This window comes from Nannospalax galili, unplaced genomic scaffold (assembly GCF_000622305.1).
Source record: "Nannospalax galili isolate Female #2095 unplaced genomic scaffold, S.galili_v1.0 scaffold2819, whole genome shotgun sequence".
Lineage (NCBI taxonomy): Eukaryota > Metazoa > Chordata > Mammalia > Rodentia > Spalacidae > Nannospalax > Nannospalax galili.
In genome coordinates this window covers 163580-183461 of record NW_008342002.1, presented here as the reverse complement: position 1 = coordinate 183461, position 19882 = coordinate 163580, and the positions used below count along the sequence as shown (strand labels likewise).

The window sequence follows — 19882 nt, the reverse complement described above, 5'->3', positions numbered from 1 at the left end:
CCTGCCATGACGGACTGTAATTCCCCTGGAACCATAAGTTCAAATAAACTCCTTTCTATAAGGAGTTCATTTGCTCGGATCAGTGTTTCTATCAAAGCATCAGAAAAGTGACTAATACAGGGTCTGTACCTGGTGAAACTTATTGAGGAAAACATCTACTGTAAAACATGTTTTTCTACAATTACAGGGTTCCAGGAATCAATTGCAGGCAAGGGCTTGGGAAACCTGTTTGTCAGCCTGTGGGGCATGCTCTGGTGATCATAATACATTGGTCATTAACTTCTCAGGGGCTGCTTTTATTAACTTGAAGGTGGCTGGGAGTCAGTTGACTCAGCTCCTCTTAGGAACCTCATGGTTTCTGGGTCTGGGGTCACCTGGATCTGAGCCCTATCAGTAATGAGGGTTATTAATGAGCAATATGCTCTAATTCCTGTTACTTTGTTGAGTGGTGGTGTTTTCTTAGACCTCTTTTGATTAGCCATCTGGAATGATTTATTTATTCCTTGTTTTTTTTCTTAGATCTGTTTAATCTTTCCTTCTGACCAAAGTTTTCCTTCCAGTATTCCCTGTAAAGCTGGTTTCGTGGCTATAAATTTTGTAAATCTATTATCATGGAAATTTTTTCTTTCTCCTTCAGTCATCACTGATACTTTTGATGGGTGTAATAGCTTGGGATGATATTTGTAAGAACTTGTGGAACATTAGTCCTGGTCCTCCTGGTTTTCAAAGTTTTCATTGAAAAGTTGGGTGCTTTTATGATGGGCCTGCTTTGATATGTGATTTGACTTTTCTCTCTTGAAGCTTTCAATATCCTTTCTTTGTCCTGCCTATTTAATATTTTGATTATCATGTGATGTGGGTAGTTCCTTTTCTGGTTCTATTTGGTGTTCTACATGCCCCTTGCACCTTGGCAGGCGTTTCTTTCCTTAGATCTTAGACGTTTTCTTTTAAGATTTGGTTGGAAATATTTTCTGAGCCTTAGACCTTCCTTTTTACCTATGATTAACAGATTTGGTCTTTTGATAGTGTTCCATAGTTGATGTAAGTTCTGTTCTTATTTTTAAAAATATTTTATTATATTTATGTGTATGAGTATATTGCCTACATGTGTGTAAGTGCACCCCTATTGTGCAATGCCTATAAAGGTCAGAAGAAGTGTCTGATCTAAGATTCAAATCTTCTTTGACTAAATGATCCAATCCATTTACCTTGTCTTTGTCTTGCTGTTTCCTCTTCCATTTTATCTATTATACTGGTGAGATTTTCTACTGAGTTTTCTTTTTATTTCACTGAGTTTCTCATTTTAAGTATTATTTCAGCTTGGTTTCTTTTCACATGTTCTATTTATTAAATTCTATTTTCAAATCTTGTTTTCTTTATTTCATTCAACTGTTTGTGTTTTTGTGTTCTTCATTCAGAGTTTATGCATGTCCTCTTTGAGTTCCTTGAACACATTTGTAATTGTGATTGATATCATTATAATGTGCATCAGCTAAATTATTGCTTTTATCAGAGGACATTGTGACAGGGGTACTGACTTCTGGATGTAACATATCTTGATTATTCATGCTGTTTGTGTTTTGGGATGTGGCCTAGGCATCAGGGGTTGTGCCATTGGTGGTGTTTCTTGGTATGGGTATCTGTTCTCACCTTTGTTGAGAGGGTGTTTCGTCTTTGTTTGCTGTTACCCCAGCATGTGTAGACCAGCACCATACTGGTGCTTAGAGTCAAGTTTTGAGGCCTGTGTTAATGCATGAATGGGGAAATCACAAGTGTTTCCAGCACAACTAGGGGTCTGTACACTTCTCAGCCCAGAACTCAACCTTCTCTAGAGTTAGAAGACTCTTACTGCCAATCTTCAGATATGTATGAAAGGCTCACCCAGTTCTACAGGTGGTCCTTGGTTGCCAGGGGTTGGAGAGGGGGAAATCACAGCAGAAATGAGCAGTATTACCTAGAGGCCAGTTACAAGATGTCACACAGATCTCAGGTATATGTGGATGGTACAGAGGCCAGGATAGAGATCTCTACTATGGGCAGAGATCCCAGGATGACTCTGGTTCTCCAGGCAACATGGTGAGTAGGGTGGTTGGGGGTGGGTAGCAACTGGCACTGAGAGTATTTACCTAACAGGAAGAAGGGCTCTGGGAGTGCCTACGTAGTCAAGTGAGAGCTATGAAGTCCTGGCAGCAAAGGGAAGGGCTCTGGGCATGTCTACCTAGAGTTGGAGTTGAAGGAGCCAAGAGATCCTGGAAGTGCAGTGGTGGACTTAGGAGAAGACTCTTGGAGTGTCAACCTAGACTCAGTGCCCAAGTGCCTGCAAATCTGGTGGTACAGAAGATGGGGAGGAAGGGTTCTGGGAGTGTCTACCTGGAGTCAGGGTTCAGGAGCCACCTGTTGCCTCCAGCCATGTGGTGCTCGTGCCTTGGAGGAAGGCAGATTCAGGGAAAAGCTCTGGGAATGTCTATACCTAGACTCAGGGTCACAAGTGCCAAGCCATTTTGGTAGCACAGAGGGTGGGGGACTCAGGGAGGGGCTCTGGGAGTGTCTACTTAAGAGTCTCCATGTGATGTTTTAACATGTTTACATTGTTTAAATATTTAATCCTCCTGCCTCCACATCCTGAGTGCTGGCATTATAGGGATATACCACAATGATCGTTTTTTGTTTTGTTTTGTTTTGGTGTGTGTGTGTGTGTGTGTGTGTGTGTGCGTGTGTATGTGGAGGCCAAAAGTCAGCTTAAGGTATGATTTCTTAGGCACTATCTACCTTGAATTTTGAGGCAAAAGTTGTCACTGGTCTGGGCTGGCTGGCAGTGAGCACCAATATCCATCTGTTTCAGCTTCCCCAATGCTGGGATTACAAGTATGCATCACAGTACACTGAATTTTACAGAAGATCCTCATGCTGCAAGTCAAGCACCTTACAGGCTGAGCTACTGCCCTAGACACATACCAATGTGCCCACTTTTATGCAGTACTGCAGGTCCACCCAGGGTTTTGGACGTGCTTAGACAAATACTTTGCCAACTAAGCTATATCCCCAGTCCAGAATTTCACCCTTTTGTGGATACAGTTTCCTTCCTTCCTTCCTTCCTTCCTTCCTTCCTTCCTTCCTTCCTTCCTCCCTCCCTCCCTTCCTTCCTTCCTTCCTTCCTTCCTTCCTCCTTCCCTTCCTCCCTTCCTCCCTTCCTCCCTCCCTCCCTTCCTCACTCCCTCCTTCCCTTCCTTCCTTCCTCACTCCCTCTCTCCCTCCCTCCCTCCTTCCCTCCCTCCCTTCTTTCCTTTCTTCTTTTTTTTCCCTTCAGCTTTTTTGAGATGGGGTCTCCCTGTAGCTCCAGCTGGCCTGAATCTCATTATGTAGACCAGGCTGTCCTCCATCTCACAGAGATCCACCTGCCTCTGCCTGCTGAGTGCTGGGATTAAAGGCATTCATCACACCACCATGCCAGATGGCTGCATATTTCTTAATTCATCAGTTTCTGGACACAGGTGGATATCATGACTTGGCATTTGTAACTAGTGCTGCAGTAAACACAGGGGTGCAGATGTCTCCCAGGGTGGAATTTCTGGCTCATATGGTAGTCTTATTTTTTTTTAAGGAAACTCAATACTGTTTTCCATGAGGGAGATCATTCTTGAACAAGAAGGAAAGCTTTCTTGAGGAAGCAGAGTATAGACTAAAGATTTTAGGAGAATGTTTAGAACTTAAAGTGGTTTGAGTCTTGTGGCTTGTCAAGGGAAACCTAGGCTAGTGGGTGCTGTGCTCCCACACCATGGCAGATGGCTAGGTGTGTTTCTGCTTTCACATACAGCAGCCTAAGGGCAGTGTCTTCTGGGCCTCAGTTCCAGGGCTTGCTGGCCTGTCAGGCTGACCTGACAGGGTTAATCTTATATCATCACAGACCCCAGCTTCAGCATTTGGCTGTTGTGATTCATATTCTTGCGCCTACGTGTCTTTGTGTGTGAATCATGAAAGAACATTTATCTAGCAATCAACACAGTATAGAGTGAACATTCATGAGGGAAAATTCTTTCCCTCTAGATCTCCAGACCAAGGGTAACAGCATATCAAAGATAGGGAAAGATAAACACACAGTTAGGGTGGACACCTGTCACCTGAAAAACTGATAATCATTGGAGGTTATAATTTCCTGTTGATAATCAACCTTCAGTAAATACTTAGTGTGCCCATGGCATATTATTTTCCCAAGGATATCAAATGTGTGGTTACTCTTGCCTGTATAAATGTGGATGTGGAACTCATGCTTGCTGAGACTTCCTGGAGGAACTTGCCTGTAAGGAGTCCACTTATCACAATGGTAGGTAACTGATTACATATATAAAGGACAGAAAATTAGTTTAATGTGCTATAATGTGTGTTTCTACTGGACAGCAATTAATGGAGATGCAACTTGGTTTTGAATCTTCAATATATTACTTGCAATTTACTGGGAGGGGAAAAATGAAAATCTGGGAAAATCTTAATGAGTTCAGTACTATTTATGTTGTCTAAGACATAGAATTTTATTCATTCCAGTAACCTGAGGGTACAGTGATGTGTTAGATATGTTTAGACATAGATTTAGATCTTAGGCCTACAAAGAGATCTACAAAATCAAGGGTGATTTCAGAGCTTTATTTAATGCATCAATTTACAGCCACAGAACTGCACCAGGCAGGGGAGGAAATGCCACAGGGCTCCCACCTAAACCAGGGACAGCTGGTACAAGACTCTAAGAATCCCTTTGTCTAAGCCAGGGGCTTCCACACTGGGCTGTTTAGTGGAATCAACAACTTGAAATATACTGACACTGGCTCCTTAGCCATAGGTTGAAATAGTTGGTCTGCAATCAGGACGGGCAGCAGGAGTTCTGAAAGTTCTCCGGTTACATTTAATTTACGTGTAATGGTTTGAGAACCATCTCCCCAGACCCTTTTACTATATCATGTTATATTTAGAAAGAATCCTACACCTGAGACTGGAGGCCTCAGCTACCTGGGAGATTGAGACTGGAGGATTGCCTAGGGTACACAGTGATTTCAAGTTCAACTTGGGTAGCTTAGTAAGATCTTGTCTCAAATTTAAAAGGAATAAAGAGAGCCAGGGATACAGCTCAGCGACAGATACCTGCCTAGAATGCACAAGACTCTGGTTCAATCATGGCACTGGAAGGTTTTTTTAAAGAGTTGTACTAGATGTGGTGGCACACAGCAATAATCCAAGCACCCGGGAAGCTGAGGCAGGTGAATTATGAGTTTGAAGCCGGTCTGGTCTTCATATGTGAAAAACCAAATAGGGAAGGAAAAAGTTATAAAACCCATGTAGGACTCTTCTCTGTCTAATTGAAAATGGATCTTCTTACACTATATCCTTTCCGAGAGTTAGAAGCAGGGAATGAATGGAGCATCCCTGAGGGCTGCAAAGGAAAAGAAGAAGGAACAGCTAGCTAGAGGGAAGAGCTACATGTGGGCAGACAGGGGCTCTGAAGGTGCTCAGCTCACCTCAAGACAAGTGTGCTTTCTGAAAGCCTTCTCAGACAGAATAACTGTGGTGATGTTCTCACCCCGTCCACTCAGGCCTCTCCTCTCATCCATGTTCCATGCTGCTTGGAAGTCAACATAATTAGCTGCAGAGCTGTCAGCACTCCATCCCTGCTCAAGATTCTGAAGACTCTGATCTTTGGTTATAGACAGCAGAGCCCTTCCTTCCATGAGCAGCTGCTTAAACAAAGGAGACACAATCCTAAGGGGCAACTGCTAGTAGGCTTCCATCCAAAATATGTAGTAAGCCACGCTACCTAGAAATCCCTAGCAATGCCAGTTTTATCCTCTTGCATGCGCCTGCATGGGGCTGCATGGCTATTGAATGCAGGGAAGAAAGACAGGAAGAGGCAAGACAGAATGGAATGCAGGGGAGAGGGAGACTTTGGAACCTTTCTGCTTAGGAGTGGTCCTTAGACTAGGTTATCGGCGTCAGCTGGGAGCTACGATCATGAGCCTGAAGACCCACTGAAGCAGAATCTTCAAGCGTGTTCTTGAACAAGGTCTCTCTGGGTTCATATGGTCATTAAAGCATCAGTGAGCATCTGGTTTGGATCATTTTCCTTGGTCCTGTCCGTTGTCAATGACCTCGAGATTGTGTATTCTTTATTAGTTCCCTGGAAAATTCAGATGACTTCCCATCCCAAGGAAGAACCCCTCCTTTCACAAGGGAAGAAAGGAAAGAGAGAGAGAGAGAGAGAGATGGGGGAGAGAGATGGTGGGGAGAGCTACTCAAATACAAGTCCTTCTTTTCCCTGTCACCATATTTGGAGTTCATCCCCAGTGGCTCAGTCTTCCCCAGAGCTGTGGACAGCTGGAGAATTCTGCACAGCTCACAGCCCTAGATTCTTGATTATTTTGTTCTGCGACTCAGTGAAACAGGACTGTGGACTTTCCATGATGACCCCAGGACCAAGAAGTTTTCTTTATGTCTAAGGGAAAACTGTATAGAGCTTTCTATTGCAATTGAGAAAAATTTGGGGGGTGGGGAGGAATGAAGCAAAGTAAAGAACAAAAAATTTCCAAGTCCAGGTGTGTGTTAAATGTATGGAGGCTGTTTTATTTTTTAATTTTAAAAAATATTTCATTTATTATTATGCTTTATTTTATGTGTATATGTGTATTGCCTGAATGTATGTAAGTTCACCCATGTCATGTAATGCCCACAGAGATCAGAAGAGGGTGTCAGATCCCCCGGGAACTGGAGTTAACAGTGATTGTTAGCTGCCTTGTGGGTACTGGGAACCAGACCGGGGTCCTCCGCAAGAGCAGCCTGTGCTCTTAAACTTTGAGCCATCTCTCCAGCCCCTGAAGGATTTTTTTCCTTCCTTCCTTCCTTCCTTCCTTCCTTCCTTCCTTCCTTCCTCCCCTCCCCTCCCTCCCTTCTTTCTTTCCTTTCTTTCTTTCTTTGGTTCTTTGAAAAATTTATTTCTCTATAGTTTTAGATTCAGTGTATTTCACTGTAGGAAAAAAAGGGGGGCTAGAGAGATGGCTCAGCGGTTAAGAGCACTGACTGCTCTTGCAGAGGACCTGGGGTTCGAGTTCCAGCACCCACATGGCTGCTATGAACCGTCCTTAACTCCAGTTCCAGGGGAATCGGAAGCCCTCTTCTGACCTCCATAGGCATTGCACAACATGGGTGCACTCATATACATGCAGGCAATATACTCATACACATAAAGTAAAAATAATAAGTAAAATATTTTGAAAAAAAGAAGAAAAGTCCAAAGAAGAAAGTAGTTATTGTCACACTATCCCAAAATGTAAGTCTATAATTCCAGCACTTCAGAGGCTGAAGCAAGAGGATTGCCTGGAGTTCAAAACTAGCCTGTGCTACATAGTGACTTCTAGGCCAACCTGGCGACATAGCTGGACAGTCCAATGGAACAAAAACAAGCACACAAAAAAAGTCTTGGTAAAACTTGGCCCACACCCTTCAGTCTGATTCTGAGCTTCCTTCTCTATGTCACAGCAGTTGCAGCCTCTCCCCTGCAGGGCACCCTGCTGCATCTGTTTGTAAGCATCTCCCTTTATGTTATACATATTGCAGGCCCTGGGCTATAGTGTAGACTGCTGTGACTCTCTTACTATGTAATCTGTCTTGCTCATGCTTTTTCTCCTTCTCTTACCTTAAGTTGCCTAGTTTTTTTGTTATTTATTTATTTATTTATTTATTTATTTATTATTTATTTATTGTCACTCTGTTCTCAGTTCTGTTCCTGGGCATTTTATGGTTTTATTTTATGTGTATTCATGTACTGCCTGCATGTAGGTAAGTGCACCTGTGTCGTGCAATGCCCACAGAGGTCAGAAGAGGCTGTCAGATCTCCTGGGACTGGACAGTTGTTAGCTGCCATGTGGATGCTGGGATTTGAACCCGGATCTTCTGCAAGAACAACCAGTGTTCTTAACTGCTGAGCCATCTCTCCAGCCCCTGTGCTGTTCTTCTTAAGGTTAAGTCTTAGAAGTGAAGATGTGAACTCCATGTTGCAAAGATCCTGGCTGAGGTCCTGAGTTTGCCATTTCATTGCCTAGCAAAGTCCCTTTCTATAAGCTTGCTGTTCAGTAAAATGGGCTGCTGAGTCCAGAATGGAGAACTACACTACCCAGATGACTTCACAGGACAGTCATTCTCCCCCAATGGCTGGGAGAACATGGCAACATTGGTTCCTTAATATGTACAACCTGAAGTCAGATGTGGGGATTATACTTGTAATTTCAGAACTCAGGAGGCTAAGGCAGAGTGACTGCTGCAAATGTGAGGCTGGGTTGGGTGATACAGTGAGTTCAAGGTTGGCTTGAGCTACTTAGTGAATGACTGTCATGAAAATAAATAATAAATGAAAATCTGTGATTGGTGACACAGGCTGTGGGTTACGAGATGTTACTGTGGAGTTTGTTCTTCTCAGTTTTAGTTTTCCTTTTCTTGTACTCCCCAAGTCACTTAGGAAATAGAGCCTCAAACAAGAACTAAATACTTACATTTTATTTGGGAAGTTCAAATCCAAGGTATTAGGAGTGCAATGCGATTAGGCAGAATGGTGGCTAATGTGAGACAATGCATTTCTCTTTTCTTAATAATTTATTAAGAATTTCATACACGCATATAAGGTGTTTTGATCAAGTCCATGCCCACTCCCTCCCCCCAACTCCTCCCATATCTCCCCATCACGTTTTTCTGACTTCATGTACTCTTCTTTTTTTTTAAATGGGGCTTTTTGTTACTCTAACATTCCCCCCGCAAAGAAGTAACCCTAAAATCTTTTAGGGATTAGATAAGCACTCCCAAACTTTTGACATTTTTGGCCTTTAGAATGGAGTATGTTGCTAAGAGTCCCAAGGACATTTTGACTTTTAGCGAAGAAACTGGCCACATTTCTTTGGGGTCTTTTTGCCTTAACTGCCTAGCCAATTCCTACCTCCTATTCTTATCACACCATCCTCTGAAGAGGTTACCCAACTTGCCCTGGATAGGGAATGAGGACACAGGCACTCTGGCTTCTTCCATGCTGAACAGGGACGCAGGGTGAGGCAATTGGGGTACGCCTTCAGTGGGTCTATCTAAAAGACTCCCAAATTGCACAACTCATCACCATGTGGAGGCAGGATCCGGGGGCTCTCAGGTGGTCCCCTGTGTTCTCAGCCCCTATGCCAGAGGGAGGCCAGAACAGGCACTCTCTGGAGGTCTGCTGAGATCACAGCCACTCCACCGATGGAGGTCAGAACCCGAGGCAGTACATTTCTAAACTGGCATTGTTTCCAGACCAGCCTTGGAGAGGCACAGATGGATTTAATTCCACAAGCTATGCCACTGGGGAGAAATAATATTGTGCAGCAGTTCATCGGAGGGAGAGAAGGCAGAATTTCTCTGCCGAGCTTTCTCCTAGCTCCTATTTGTCCATTAGCCAAATTTTACCCTATGAGTATTTTCTGCCCACAAGTTCATGTTGCTGTGGCAACATAGAAAGACAAGACCTGTGGGAGGGCACTCCTTCAAATATGGTGGGAAGAGACAGCAACTCTGAGCATGTGGATGATCAATGCCAGGGAGAATCTGATGTGGTACATACAACATGTCCAATATTTTCCAGTACTGTTTTTTTCTTATCTTCCAGAAGATGAAATAAAGCCTAGGGTTCAAAGACCTTCCCCAAAGACTTTTGCTAGTGAGTAGTAATTTCAAGATTTGAGGCTTTGACGATAGTTCAGTCAGTAAAGAGCTTGCCCTGCAATCACGAGGACCTGCGTTCAATACCCAGAAACCTCTTCTGACCTCCGCAGGCACTGCATGACATGGGTGCACTTACCTACATGCAGGCAATACATACGTACACATAAAAGTAATAAACACAATTTTTAAAAAATGCCTTCTGTGGTGGCACACTCTTTTAATCCCTGTGCTGATAGGGCAGAGACAGGCTGATCTCTGGGGCTCACTAGATGGCCAAACTATTCTAACTGGCCTGTCCCAGAACATAAAATGGATGGATCCTGAGGAGCAACACCTCAGGTTGACTGTTGCCCTCTGCATGCATACACACCCACGCACATGTGTGCCCACATGAGCATCCCCACACACATATAGACAGAGAGACAGAGACAGAGACTGGTTAATTTGAACACAGTCTGATCTAGAACACATTGATTTGAACACACTCTGGTCTATCAGAGTGTCTAGATGACACTGTGATAGTAAATCTTGGAAGAAATGGGAATTTGTTGGAAAGAGCATCTGACACTAGTAACATACTGAACTCTGATTCTATCTACCTTCTGCCTGGGTTCCTTGGCAGATGCCAAATGGGACCTCAACATTTCTGAAAAATGTGGAATGTCTGGTGTCTCCAAGAAACACGCACTTCCATTGATTCTGAAAGGTGGAGGGACATCTAAGATTGATGTTTACTTCTCGGTATTTAGGGCAGAACTGGAGAACAACTTGTCACTGGCTTAGCTCCACATTCTTGTTCTCCATGTTGGCTGAGGGCCAGTTACACATTGGGGCTGTGGGAGTCCAGACCCTCTTCAGACCAGAGGGGAGTCTAGCACTGACAGTGCTGTCACAGGCAAGTGTCTCGACAAAGTCTCCCAATGTAAACACCTGAAGTTCTTAGCCTCTTGGTCTTTGGTTTGCCCTGATGCTAATCTGTGTTTCGTCATGCCTCCAATCAACTCAGTGAAGGCAGGCCTAAGAGAAAAATGCTAAGGGCCTACATAAAAAATTTAAGGGACCCAAAATCAATAAATTGATGATGCACCTTAAAGCCTAGGAAAAACAAGAACAAAAACTATCCAAAAACAGTAGCTAGAAAGAGAAGATCAAAATCAGTGTTGAAATTAATGTACTAGAAATGAAAAAAAAAACAATACAAAGAATCAATCAATGAAATGAAAAGTTGGTTCTTCAATAAACAGGACTGAACAACCTGTAGTCAAGTTAGCTTAAGGAGAAAGAAGACCCAAATAAATAAAATTAGAAATGAAGACAGAGACATTTCCACAAATACTAATGAAATTTTAAAAATCTGAAGGACAGGGGCTGGAGAGATGGCTCAGCGGTTAAGAGCATTGACTGCTCTTGCAGAGGACCCAGGTTCGATTCCCAGCACCCACATGGTGGCTACAAACCATCCTTAACTCCAGTTCCAGGGGAATCCGAAGCCCTCTTCTGACCTCCACCGCATTGCACAACATGGGTGCACTCACATACATGCAGGCAATATACACTCATACACATAAAAGAAAAATAATAAATAAAATTTTAAAAAAGAAAGAAAACCTTTTAAAAAAAATCTTAACGACATACCTTAAAAAACTCTATTTCACTAAATTGGCTAAAAGAGATGAATGAATTTCTAGATGTATATAACATAACAAAATTAAACCAAGATGAAATAAATTAAACAGATACATAACCAGCAATGAGATTGAAGCAGTAAAAAACAAAAAACCAAAAAAACTCCCAACTGAAAAAATGCCCAAAAGGACCAGATGTATTGACCACAGAATTCTATCAGAACTTCAAAGAATTAACACCAATCCTGCTCAAGTTGTTCCACAAAGTAGAAAAGGGGGACTTCAAACACTTTTTATGAAGCAGCTATTGGCCTGGTACCAAAATCAGATAAATGACAACCACCAAAGAAATCTATAGGCTGATCTCCCTGATGAACAAAGATTCAAAAATTCTCAAAAAAATACTGAAAATCTGAATTCAAGGTCAGATCAAAAAGATCATTCATCATAACCAAACTGGCCTCATTCCAAAGATGCAGGAACAGTTTAGGACAGGTAAATCAATAAATGGTATCCAAAACATAAAGACTCAAGACAGAAACCACAGGATCATCTCATTAGATGCAGAAAAGACCTTTGACAAAATCCAACATGCATGCCTTTATGACAAAAGTCATGGAGAGGTTAGGGATGGAGGGAGTGTACCTCAACACCCTGACCTCCCTTGTATTACAGAAAGTTCTTCTGGGTTGCCTTGTGGTCCTCGCCTCCTTGGTGACTTCATGTAATGCACAATGCTATGTACAACTTCTTGAGAGACTTCCAGACCAGACATCTGATGGTAAGTGATGGTTTTACAGCATTTTAATCTCACTGCAGCCTGACAGATATGACGTCTTGGCAAATGGAAACCTTTGTATCTACAAAGGGAAGAGAAGACATAAATGTGGAGTCAAATGAGAGGCTTCCATTTTAGCAAGGTCATTTTCAGTTTTAGCTGGATGAGATTGCCCAGGGAGCTTTGAGATTTGCCAGGCCAGGTTCAGGTCCCATTTAAGACCAGATGAATCAGAATCTCTAGGTCTGGCACTGCACAGTCAAAGCTCTATGACACTCCCATACAGCCAGGGTTAAGAAGCAGTATTCCAACGTTAGTGTGCATGCCTATTTCTGTCAGTAATCTTGTTTAAATGTAGAATAGTGTATGTTGAGGGAGCTGGGGATGGACCCATGGCTTCACAGATGCCTTCAAGCACTTTACCATTGAGTTACACCCTTAGCACAAAACATGTGCTTTGATTCAGTGTATCTGGTGGCAGGGATGAAAGTCCAAAGTTCAGTGCAGCTCCAGGTAATGCTGACACTGTTGTCCTTTAAGTACCCCTGGACCACAGAGACCTGAGGCAGCAGTTCTCAACCCTGGGTGAACATTTGAATCTCCCAGGGAGTTGTTAAAACCTAAGTCAGTGGGCTGCAGATGTGGCTCATTTTCTAGAGTACTCATTTAATGTGTAGGAAGCCCTGGTTCAATCCCCATCACCGCATAAATCAAGTGTGGTATTTACTTGTAATCCCTGTACTTGGGAAGGAGGAGGCAAGCAGTTCAGAAATTTAAGGCCATCCACAGCTGCATAGGGAAACTGAGACCAGCCTGGGATACATGTGATCCCTCAAATAAAATAAGTAAATAAAAAATTTTAAAAATGGGTCTCACACCCAGAGATTCTGATTTCATTGACCTGGGGTAGAGCAAGCTTTTGTTTGTTTATTTTGGTGCTGAGATTGAACCTAGGGCTTTGTGTATTCTAATTACTACTAAGCTATATTCCCAATCTGTGGGTGGATTTTCAGTGCCAATGATGTTTCACATGAGAACCCATGACTGAGAACTGCCAACACAAAGAAAAGAAAGTGGAGAAATGAGATATTTATTCAGAGGTAATCCAAGAGGAACAAGTTGGGCTTCTAGTTTGAGCTACTAGATTAGAGGGAAAGGCCTCGTCTGAAATGAAAGCTAGTGGTGTTAACATTTCTATAAGAAGTGTTACCAGTGGCCTGAACTGCACAGTGCTAGAATTTAGCCATGGTGAAAAAGAATCACTGTCTGACACCTTTAAAATTACCTACTGTCACATGCCATGGGCTGGGCTCAATGTCCTGATAAGCTTTTTTGTGTGTATGACTTGGCGACTCCACTGATAACTGCCACGTGCATTGTTTCAGACTGCAAGGATGCTGATGGTGATAAACATCCCATCGACTCCAGTTGGGAGAAGAACTGTGAGACGTGTTTTTGTACAAAAGATTCAATTCAGTGCTGCAACAAGTAAGTCTAATCCAGAGGGGTGGGTGTGTCCGTCTCTGAGAGCAGCTATTCTCTTTCAAGATCCCTTCCTTCAGTGATTCTGTTTCAGTTTTTTGTTTGGTTTTGAGACAGAATTTTGTTATGTTTTCACTGTCCTCAACTCATGGGCTCAAGTGATCCTGCTGCCTCAGTGTCCCCAGTACGCTGGATGTGATGTATGCACTACTTCAGATGATAGACAGGCAGCTTCTCAACTTTCCACAAGATTAGAATTTATTGGATGACAATAAGTTCACAATCTACATTCGCTTCTTTGGTTGTAGTTTTCCAGTAGTTCCAATTTCCCTTGAGAGCTGATTGCTGGCAGACTATTTGATTCTAGCTTTAATTACTATTAATAAGTCTCAGATCACACATTACACACCACACAGATCTATCTGTCTTTCTATCCACATATCTATCATCTATTTATATATCATCTATCTATCTGTTCATCTATCCATCCATCCATATATCTAAGTATCTGAATATCTAAAAGAGTGAGTTTGCAGTAGAATTCAAGGAATTCAAAGAGGACTGGAGGCAAGCTGAGAGCCGCTAGAGATGTGAGAGTTAGATAATAAACCTGATGCAGGTCCAGCTGCAGAGTCAAGCCTGCAAAGTTGAGACACCCAAGCAAAGGGAGGCCATAGAGGTGAGGTACAGAACTAGTCCAATGGACAATCAGATGGGCAGGTGGCAATACAATAAGAGGCTTCGGCAGTGGGTACTGAGCCACACTGAAGCCCCTGGGACAGTCAGGATTTCACTGTCCATCGCCTCCTTTAATTTTAGTATTTATTTATTATGATGATGATGTGTGCATGCATATATGTGTTGGTATGCAAGCCACAGTCTTTGTGTGGAGGCCAGAAGACAACCTTGTAGGTTCAGTTCTCTCCTTCCATCTTTGAGTGGGTTCTGGGGTTTGAACTGAAGTCATCAGTCTATAACTGAATTATCTGGTTCACATCTTGATGAATCTAAACCAAAATAAACACAGCCAAAACAAAACAATGGAGACAAATTTATTATTTGCAGCAAAGAGAGCATGGGGTTCGTTTCCAAGGGAGGCAATCACTCCCCGAAATGAAGGGCGATGAATGTATTAAACAGGTATTCAGGTTAGTTTATGTCAACTTGGCACAAACCAAATCACCTGGGAAGAGGGAACCTGTATTTGAGGAATTTCCTCCATCAGATTTGCCACTGGGCATGTCTGTGAGGCATCTTCTTTATTGGTAATTGCTGCAGGAGGACCCAGTCCAGAGTGAGCGGTTCCATTGCTGGGCAGGCAGGCCTGGGCTGTATAAAAAAAGTATCTGAGCAGGCCATGGGAAGCAGGGCAGTAAGCACCATCTCTCCGTGGTCTTTGCTTCAGTTCCCGCCTTGAGTTCCTGTTTTGGCTTCCCCCGAGGACGGACTGTGAGCTGTAAGCCAAATCAATCCTGTTTCTCCCCAGGCTGATTTGGTCATGGTTTTATCACAGCAAGAGAAAGAGGTCATCTGTCTGTGGCTGGGGCGTTGCATCTTCCTAGTTAGAGGAGTGAAACTCTTGATGCAAAAGCAAGATAGGTCTTACGATCACCGCGGACACCTAAATATGACGTAAATCATGAGTAAAATCAGTGAACTTGACATTTGTAATTTCTGTAGTCCCAAAATATAGACTTAATGTCCCAGGAATCCTGGCCAAAATAGTTAAAGCAAATAGGTCACATTAAACAGTAGTACAAAATGAACATTTATTATTTCTTATACTAAAATTTCATTAAATATGATTGTAAGTTTTTCGTTAAAACATAAAGAACCTAGGCAGAAGAGGTAAGGTGTATAAATAAAAAAACAAATTAGGATAATGGGCCAAAAGTCTCATTTACTATTTGGGCTTCTGCCATGGCATAACAGGTATCTACTTCTGCATTGAGGAGTGCTTCATCAATGACCTCACAAAGATGGTCATAAGGCTTGCTAAGAAAGTGTCTTACCCACTGAGACATCTCTCTGTCTCCCCTGTCAGTTTTTTGAAACACACACTGGGGGATGAGATGACAGATATGAAGGAAGATGGGTTTCCATTGGAGTGTTAACTATCCTCCTCTTTATGGGGTCCCAGTGAGAGCATTACATCCTGACCTTGGTCTGGTGAATTTGATAAGCCCTCAGGCCTGGTTTTCCCAATATGATTGTAATATGCACATGTCCTCATATGATCTCATTGTACTTTGATAAATTTGTCGGCTGGCACCCTTTTTACTTTTAGGAATGAACGAACACTGTGTACCTCCTGGATGTTGCAGGACAGATGGTACTGTTGACATACACAACAAAGTGCAGAGCAAAAGGGACTTGTATAACCGAGCCTCCCAGGACAAGGTGTTTTATACAATACAAGAAACTGGTGTTTTATACAATATAAAGTAACTTAGAGCAGAGCAGAGATTGATGTGAACACTGGAACTACAGGCATGAACCACTGCGCCAGCTTGGTGTGTTGTTTGTTTTGAAGATAGAGTTTCATATACGTTCGTCTCAGACTTGCTGTGTAGCTGAGGATGAACTTGAATTTCTGATCCTCTACCTTCCAATGTTAGAATTACCTGGTTTTACATCATGTTGGGGATTGAAGTCAGGGCTTTGTGCATGCCTGGATATATCTACTGAGCTATATCCCCACCACAGCTATATTTTTAATTTTTTAAATTTTAGTTTTGATTATGACCTCTACACGCACATGCACGTGTGTGTGTGTGTGTGTGTGTGTGTGTGTGTGTGTGTGTGTGTGTAAGAGGATAATTTTCTGGAGTCTGTTCTCTGCTTCAACCATTGGTTGGTTCTGACAATCAAATTCTGATTATGTTTGTGTGGCAAGCATTTTTACACACAGAGCAATTTCAAGAGCACCAAGCTTGGATGTTAAGAGCTGATTTACCCATGAGTACTTTTTGTGGTGCTCAAGATTGAGCCCAGGACTTCACACATTCTAAGCAAGCACTGAATAAGTGAGCTATATATCTAGTCCCAAGAGGAATCTTAGAGTGACGGCAAAATTAATGATAGGTTCAAAGGTTTCCCCTGTTTCCTGCCCCCATGTGTCAGCTTTTTCATTATCAATATCCCACATGGCGGTGTATTTACTACAACAGGTGCACTTGCACTAAAATATCACCATCACCAGAATTTATAGTATATTCATTTATATTCACATATGTTGGTGGGAGGTAGGATCAGTTTTCAGTCCTGTTTCTTATGGTAAAGCATACATAATATGGAAATTGCCATTTGAAATATTTTAAGGATATAGTTCAATTACATTAAGTACATTCACAATGTTGTACAACCATCTCTAGTGTCTTTTCATCTTGCAAACTTATAACTCTGGAGCTGGACCATTACACACACGTCTGTAGTTATCGCTCCTTGGTCAGCTGAGACAGGAGGAATTTCAGTTCATGAATTTGAGACCAATTTGTACAATACAGTGAGGCTCTCTCACAAAAAAAAACTAAGCAAAAGATAAAAACAAACCCCAAATAAAAACTAAAACTCTGTACTTCTCAATCACTCCTCAGTCTGTTTTCCTACCAGTCCCTGGCAACCACCGTTCTCATTGCTGTCTCTGTGACCATGATGGCTGCAGAATCTCATGCGATTAACAGTATACAGTGTTCATCCTCTGGGGAGCAGTTTCTGTCACTTAGCATAATTTCATGCCAATGAAAGTTAAGGGTCTCCTTCAATGAGGAAACATTTTCATAAAGGGTCCTGGGACGGCTGTTGTATAGTCTTTGGCCATTTCTTTTACTGTTTTATTTTGTTTATGGGACAAAGTCTGATGTAACCTAGACTGCCTCAACCTCACTATGTAGCTGAGGGATTCTGATCCTCTACCCTCCATGACCTGAGTGCTGGAATTATAGGTATGAGCACAGCACCCAGCCCTGGGCAGGACAAATTAAATCCCAGACCAATGGGCTTCAAGAAGCAATGAGTCCTACAATTGGCTGGGCTTCTGCAGGTGCAAGTGGATTCTCCTAGGAATATTTGTTTCTATCAATTTGTCCCTGGGCTGCATGACGGTGACCTGGAATGGCTCTTGGCTACTGCTAGTCCAGTGAGCTCCTCTTCTAACAAACCACCATCCCAGGCTGGGACAACCCTTCCCTTTCTACACTCTAGCAGCATTAATGCTAACCACCACCTGAATGTGGAGGGTGGAAAAGTCAAAGCCCAAATAGATTTTGTGCCCCAAAGTATCCCAAGCCTGCCCCTGTGCCTATGAGAACTTCCCAGTGTCCTCTGTGCATCAGGGTGGAATGCAGGATCCATGTTAGGAATGCTTTGTTTGACTCTGTGACACAGAGAGGTATGGATGCCTGGAGCCCACACTTTGAGGCTTTCAGTGAGGAATACACTTAAGTTAGTTGAGGAAGTCCAAGAAACTGGAGTATGGGCCACTTCCTGCACCGAGCGGGTCTGAGCAGTGGGGTTGGTGGATCTATGTCTCTTCACTTCTAACAGACTTTGTCTTGCCTCAATGACAGTGTTCCAATACCTATGGACTATGACAGCAGCAAGTGTGAGAAAATATTCCACCCGGATAACTGCACCTATTCTGTGGTAGAACGGAAGGATCCAGGGAAAGCCTGTGTTGTCAACAGCTGGATAATGTAAATGTGCTTCTAATGGGCCCAGTGCTCCAAGCTGACGGAGCCTAGGTTCCCCCAGGAAATGCTTCATTCTCCCACAGCTGCTAATAGTCTGTGATTATAGAGCTCTAATGGTTAGTAAAAAAAAAATTTTGATGAGCAAGCATTTGAATATGTGTATGCTTAAAATTTACTAATTATGCTTTGTATTGATTATATGTGCTATAAAGCAAATAAACATTTAATGGAGGAGACAGAAAGCTACACAATTGACTGACCTCAAACTGAAAAAAAATCAATTTTGTTTTTCCAGTTTCTGAAATAGAGAACCGTCTTGTATTGGGTGCCTGGCCCAGGCAATGCTGGACTGAGGGTGTGTGTGTGTGTGTGTGTGTGTGTGTGTGTGTGTGTGTGTGTAACTGGCAGCAGGATTGAGGGGCATGTACAACGGTGAACTAAATAAAGGGAGCTAAACCCTAAACCATAAAGCAATTCTTGCTTTGCAAACAAGGCCCTCCAGAAGCCCATAAGCCTCAACCATAAAGCAATCTCTGCTCTGCAGACCAGCCCTTCTGAGACCCTCACCCAAAAGTGTGGGTCCTAGGTCTTAAGCAACTGTCTCTAATTAAACTCTCTTTACATACACAAATGCACTTAAACTCCCCTGCTGTTTGACCTGTGTGGCTATTGAAGACTCCTGTTGGTCAGTAGTTATCCCTCATTGACTACTAATAAAGGTCAATTTGGATTGTTGACCTTGCTTGCTTTTCGTTTCCACTTGTGAATCTTTCCACTCCAATTCCTAACATTTTGGTGCAGAAACCCAACCTGGGAGACAGTTCGCAGCTTAAAACTCCTATCCCTAACACTAAAGAGGTTGGAACCCTGTTGTCCTGGGCTTAGATTAGGCAGCATGTACATTGAAGATTACAGTCAAGAAAAGCTACAGCTAAATAATCACTGAGGAAATGATAGATTTTTCCCTGTCTTCCATCCTATATGTTCAAACATGCTGTACCCATGAGTGATTTAGTTAGGTCTCAGTTTTTATGGTCAATCTCAGGTAATAAGGAAATGATTTGGTTACTTTAGTCATGATACGCAAAATTCTTATTTTAGGGTCTGATTGTCAATAGAGGATGTAAAGGAGAGGAAAGTTAAAGGCATGATGCAGTTTTGGCTCCTTCTGCCTAAGCTGATCAAGGCTGGCTTCCTCTTGGGGCTCTCGTTGACCTGTAGCACAATTCCCCTTCTCCCTTTCCTCCAAACTCCTCTTCCATTCCTACACTATAGCTATCCCCCGAGCTTCTGTATACAAATCCATGTTTTCAGTTTTCTGCTGACATTGCCTTGCCTTTGTGGGAGTCACTCTTGGGAAGGATTCAGGAAACCCCATCACAATGCTGCCCTGTGCTTAGAAACGTGGAGAAGCAGCGGGTGTGCAGAAGGAGTGAGTGTGAGTGTGGGCCACTGCTGTCAGAGCATTTCATCACAAATAAATTGACTAAAATTCAACCATGAGAGCCATAAGAACATGAGGGCGGGACAGCATGGGGAGTGCAGAGTGTGTCATGGCATGGGCTCATACATGTGTGCTTTGGAGTTAGGTA

The 19882-nt window shown here is 42.7% G+C and overlaps 1 protein-coding gene across 1 annotated transcript; it reads left to right on the top strand.

Annotated features, from left to right (window-relative positions):
• Positions 1-4229: 4229 nt before the first annotated feature.
• Msmb (microseminoprotein beta) lies at positions 4230-18536 on the top strand. Its single transcript, XM_008837738.3, has 4 exons — positions 4230-4321; positions 12015-12120; positions 13503-13605; positions 18168-18536. Exons 1-4 carry the CDS (start codon positions 4265-4267, stop codon positions 18295-18297), a joined length of 396 nt encoding a protein of 131 aa, XP_008835960.2. The 5' UTR covers positions 4230-4264; the 3' UTR covers positions 18298-18536.
• Positions 18537-19882: the final 1346 nt, after the last annotated feature.

Bases quoted from the DNA above. Each gene is read 5' to 3' on its own strand.
- Msmb (XM_008837738.3), top strand. From the start codon at position 4,265: ATGCTTGCTGAGACTTCCTGGAGGAACTTGCCTGTAAGGAGTCCACTT. The intron at 4,322-12,014 runs GTAGGTAACTGA...CTTGTATTACAG, and splicing joins GGAGTCCACTTATCACAATG to AAAGTTCTTCTGGGTTGCCT. The intron at 12,121-13,502 runs GTAAGTGATGGT...GCATTGTTTCAG, and splicing joins TCCAGACCAGACATCTGATG to ACTGCAAGGATGCTGATGGT.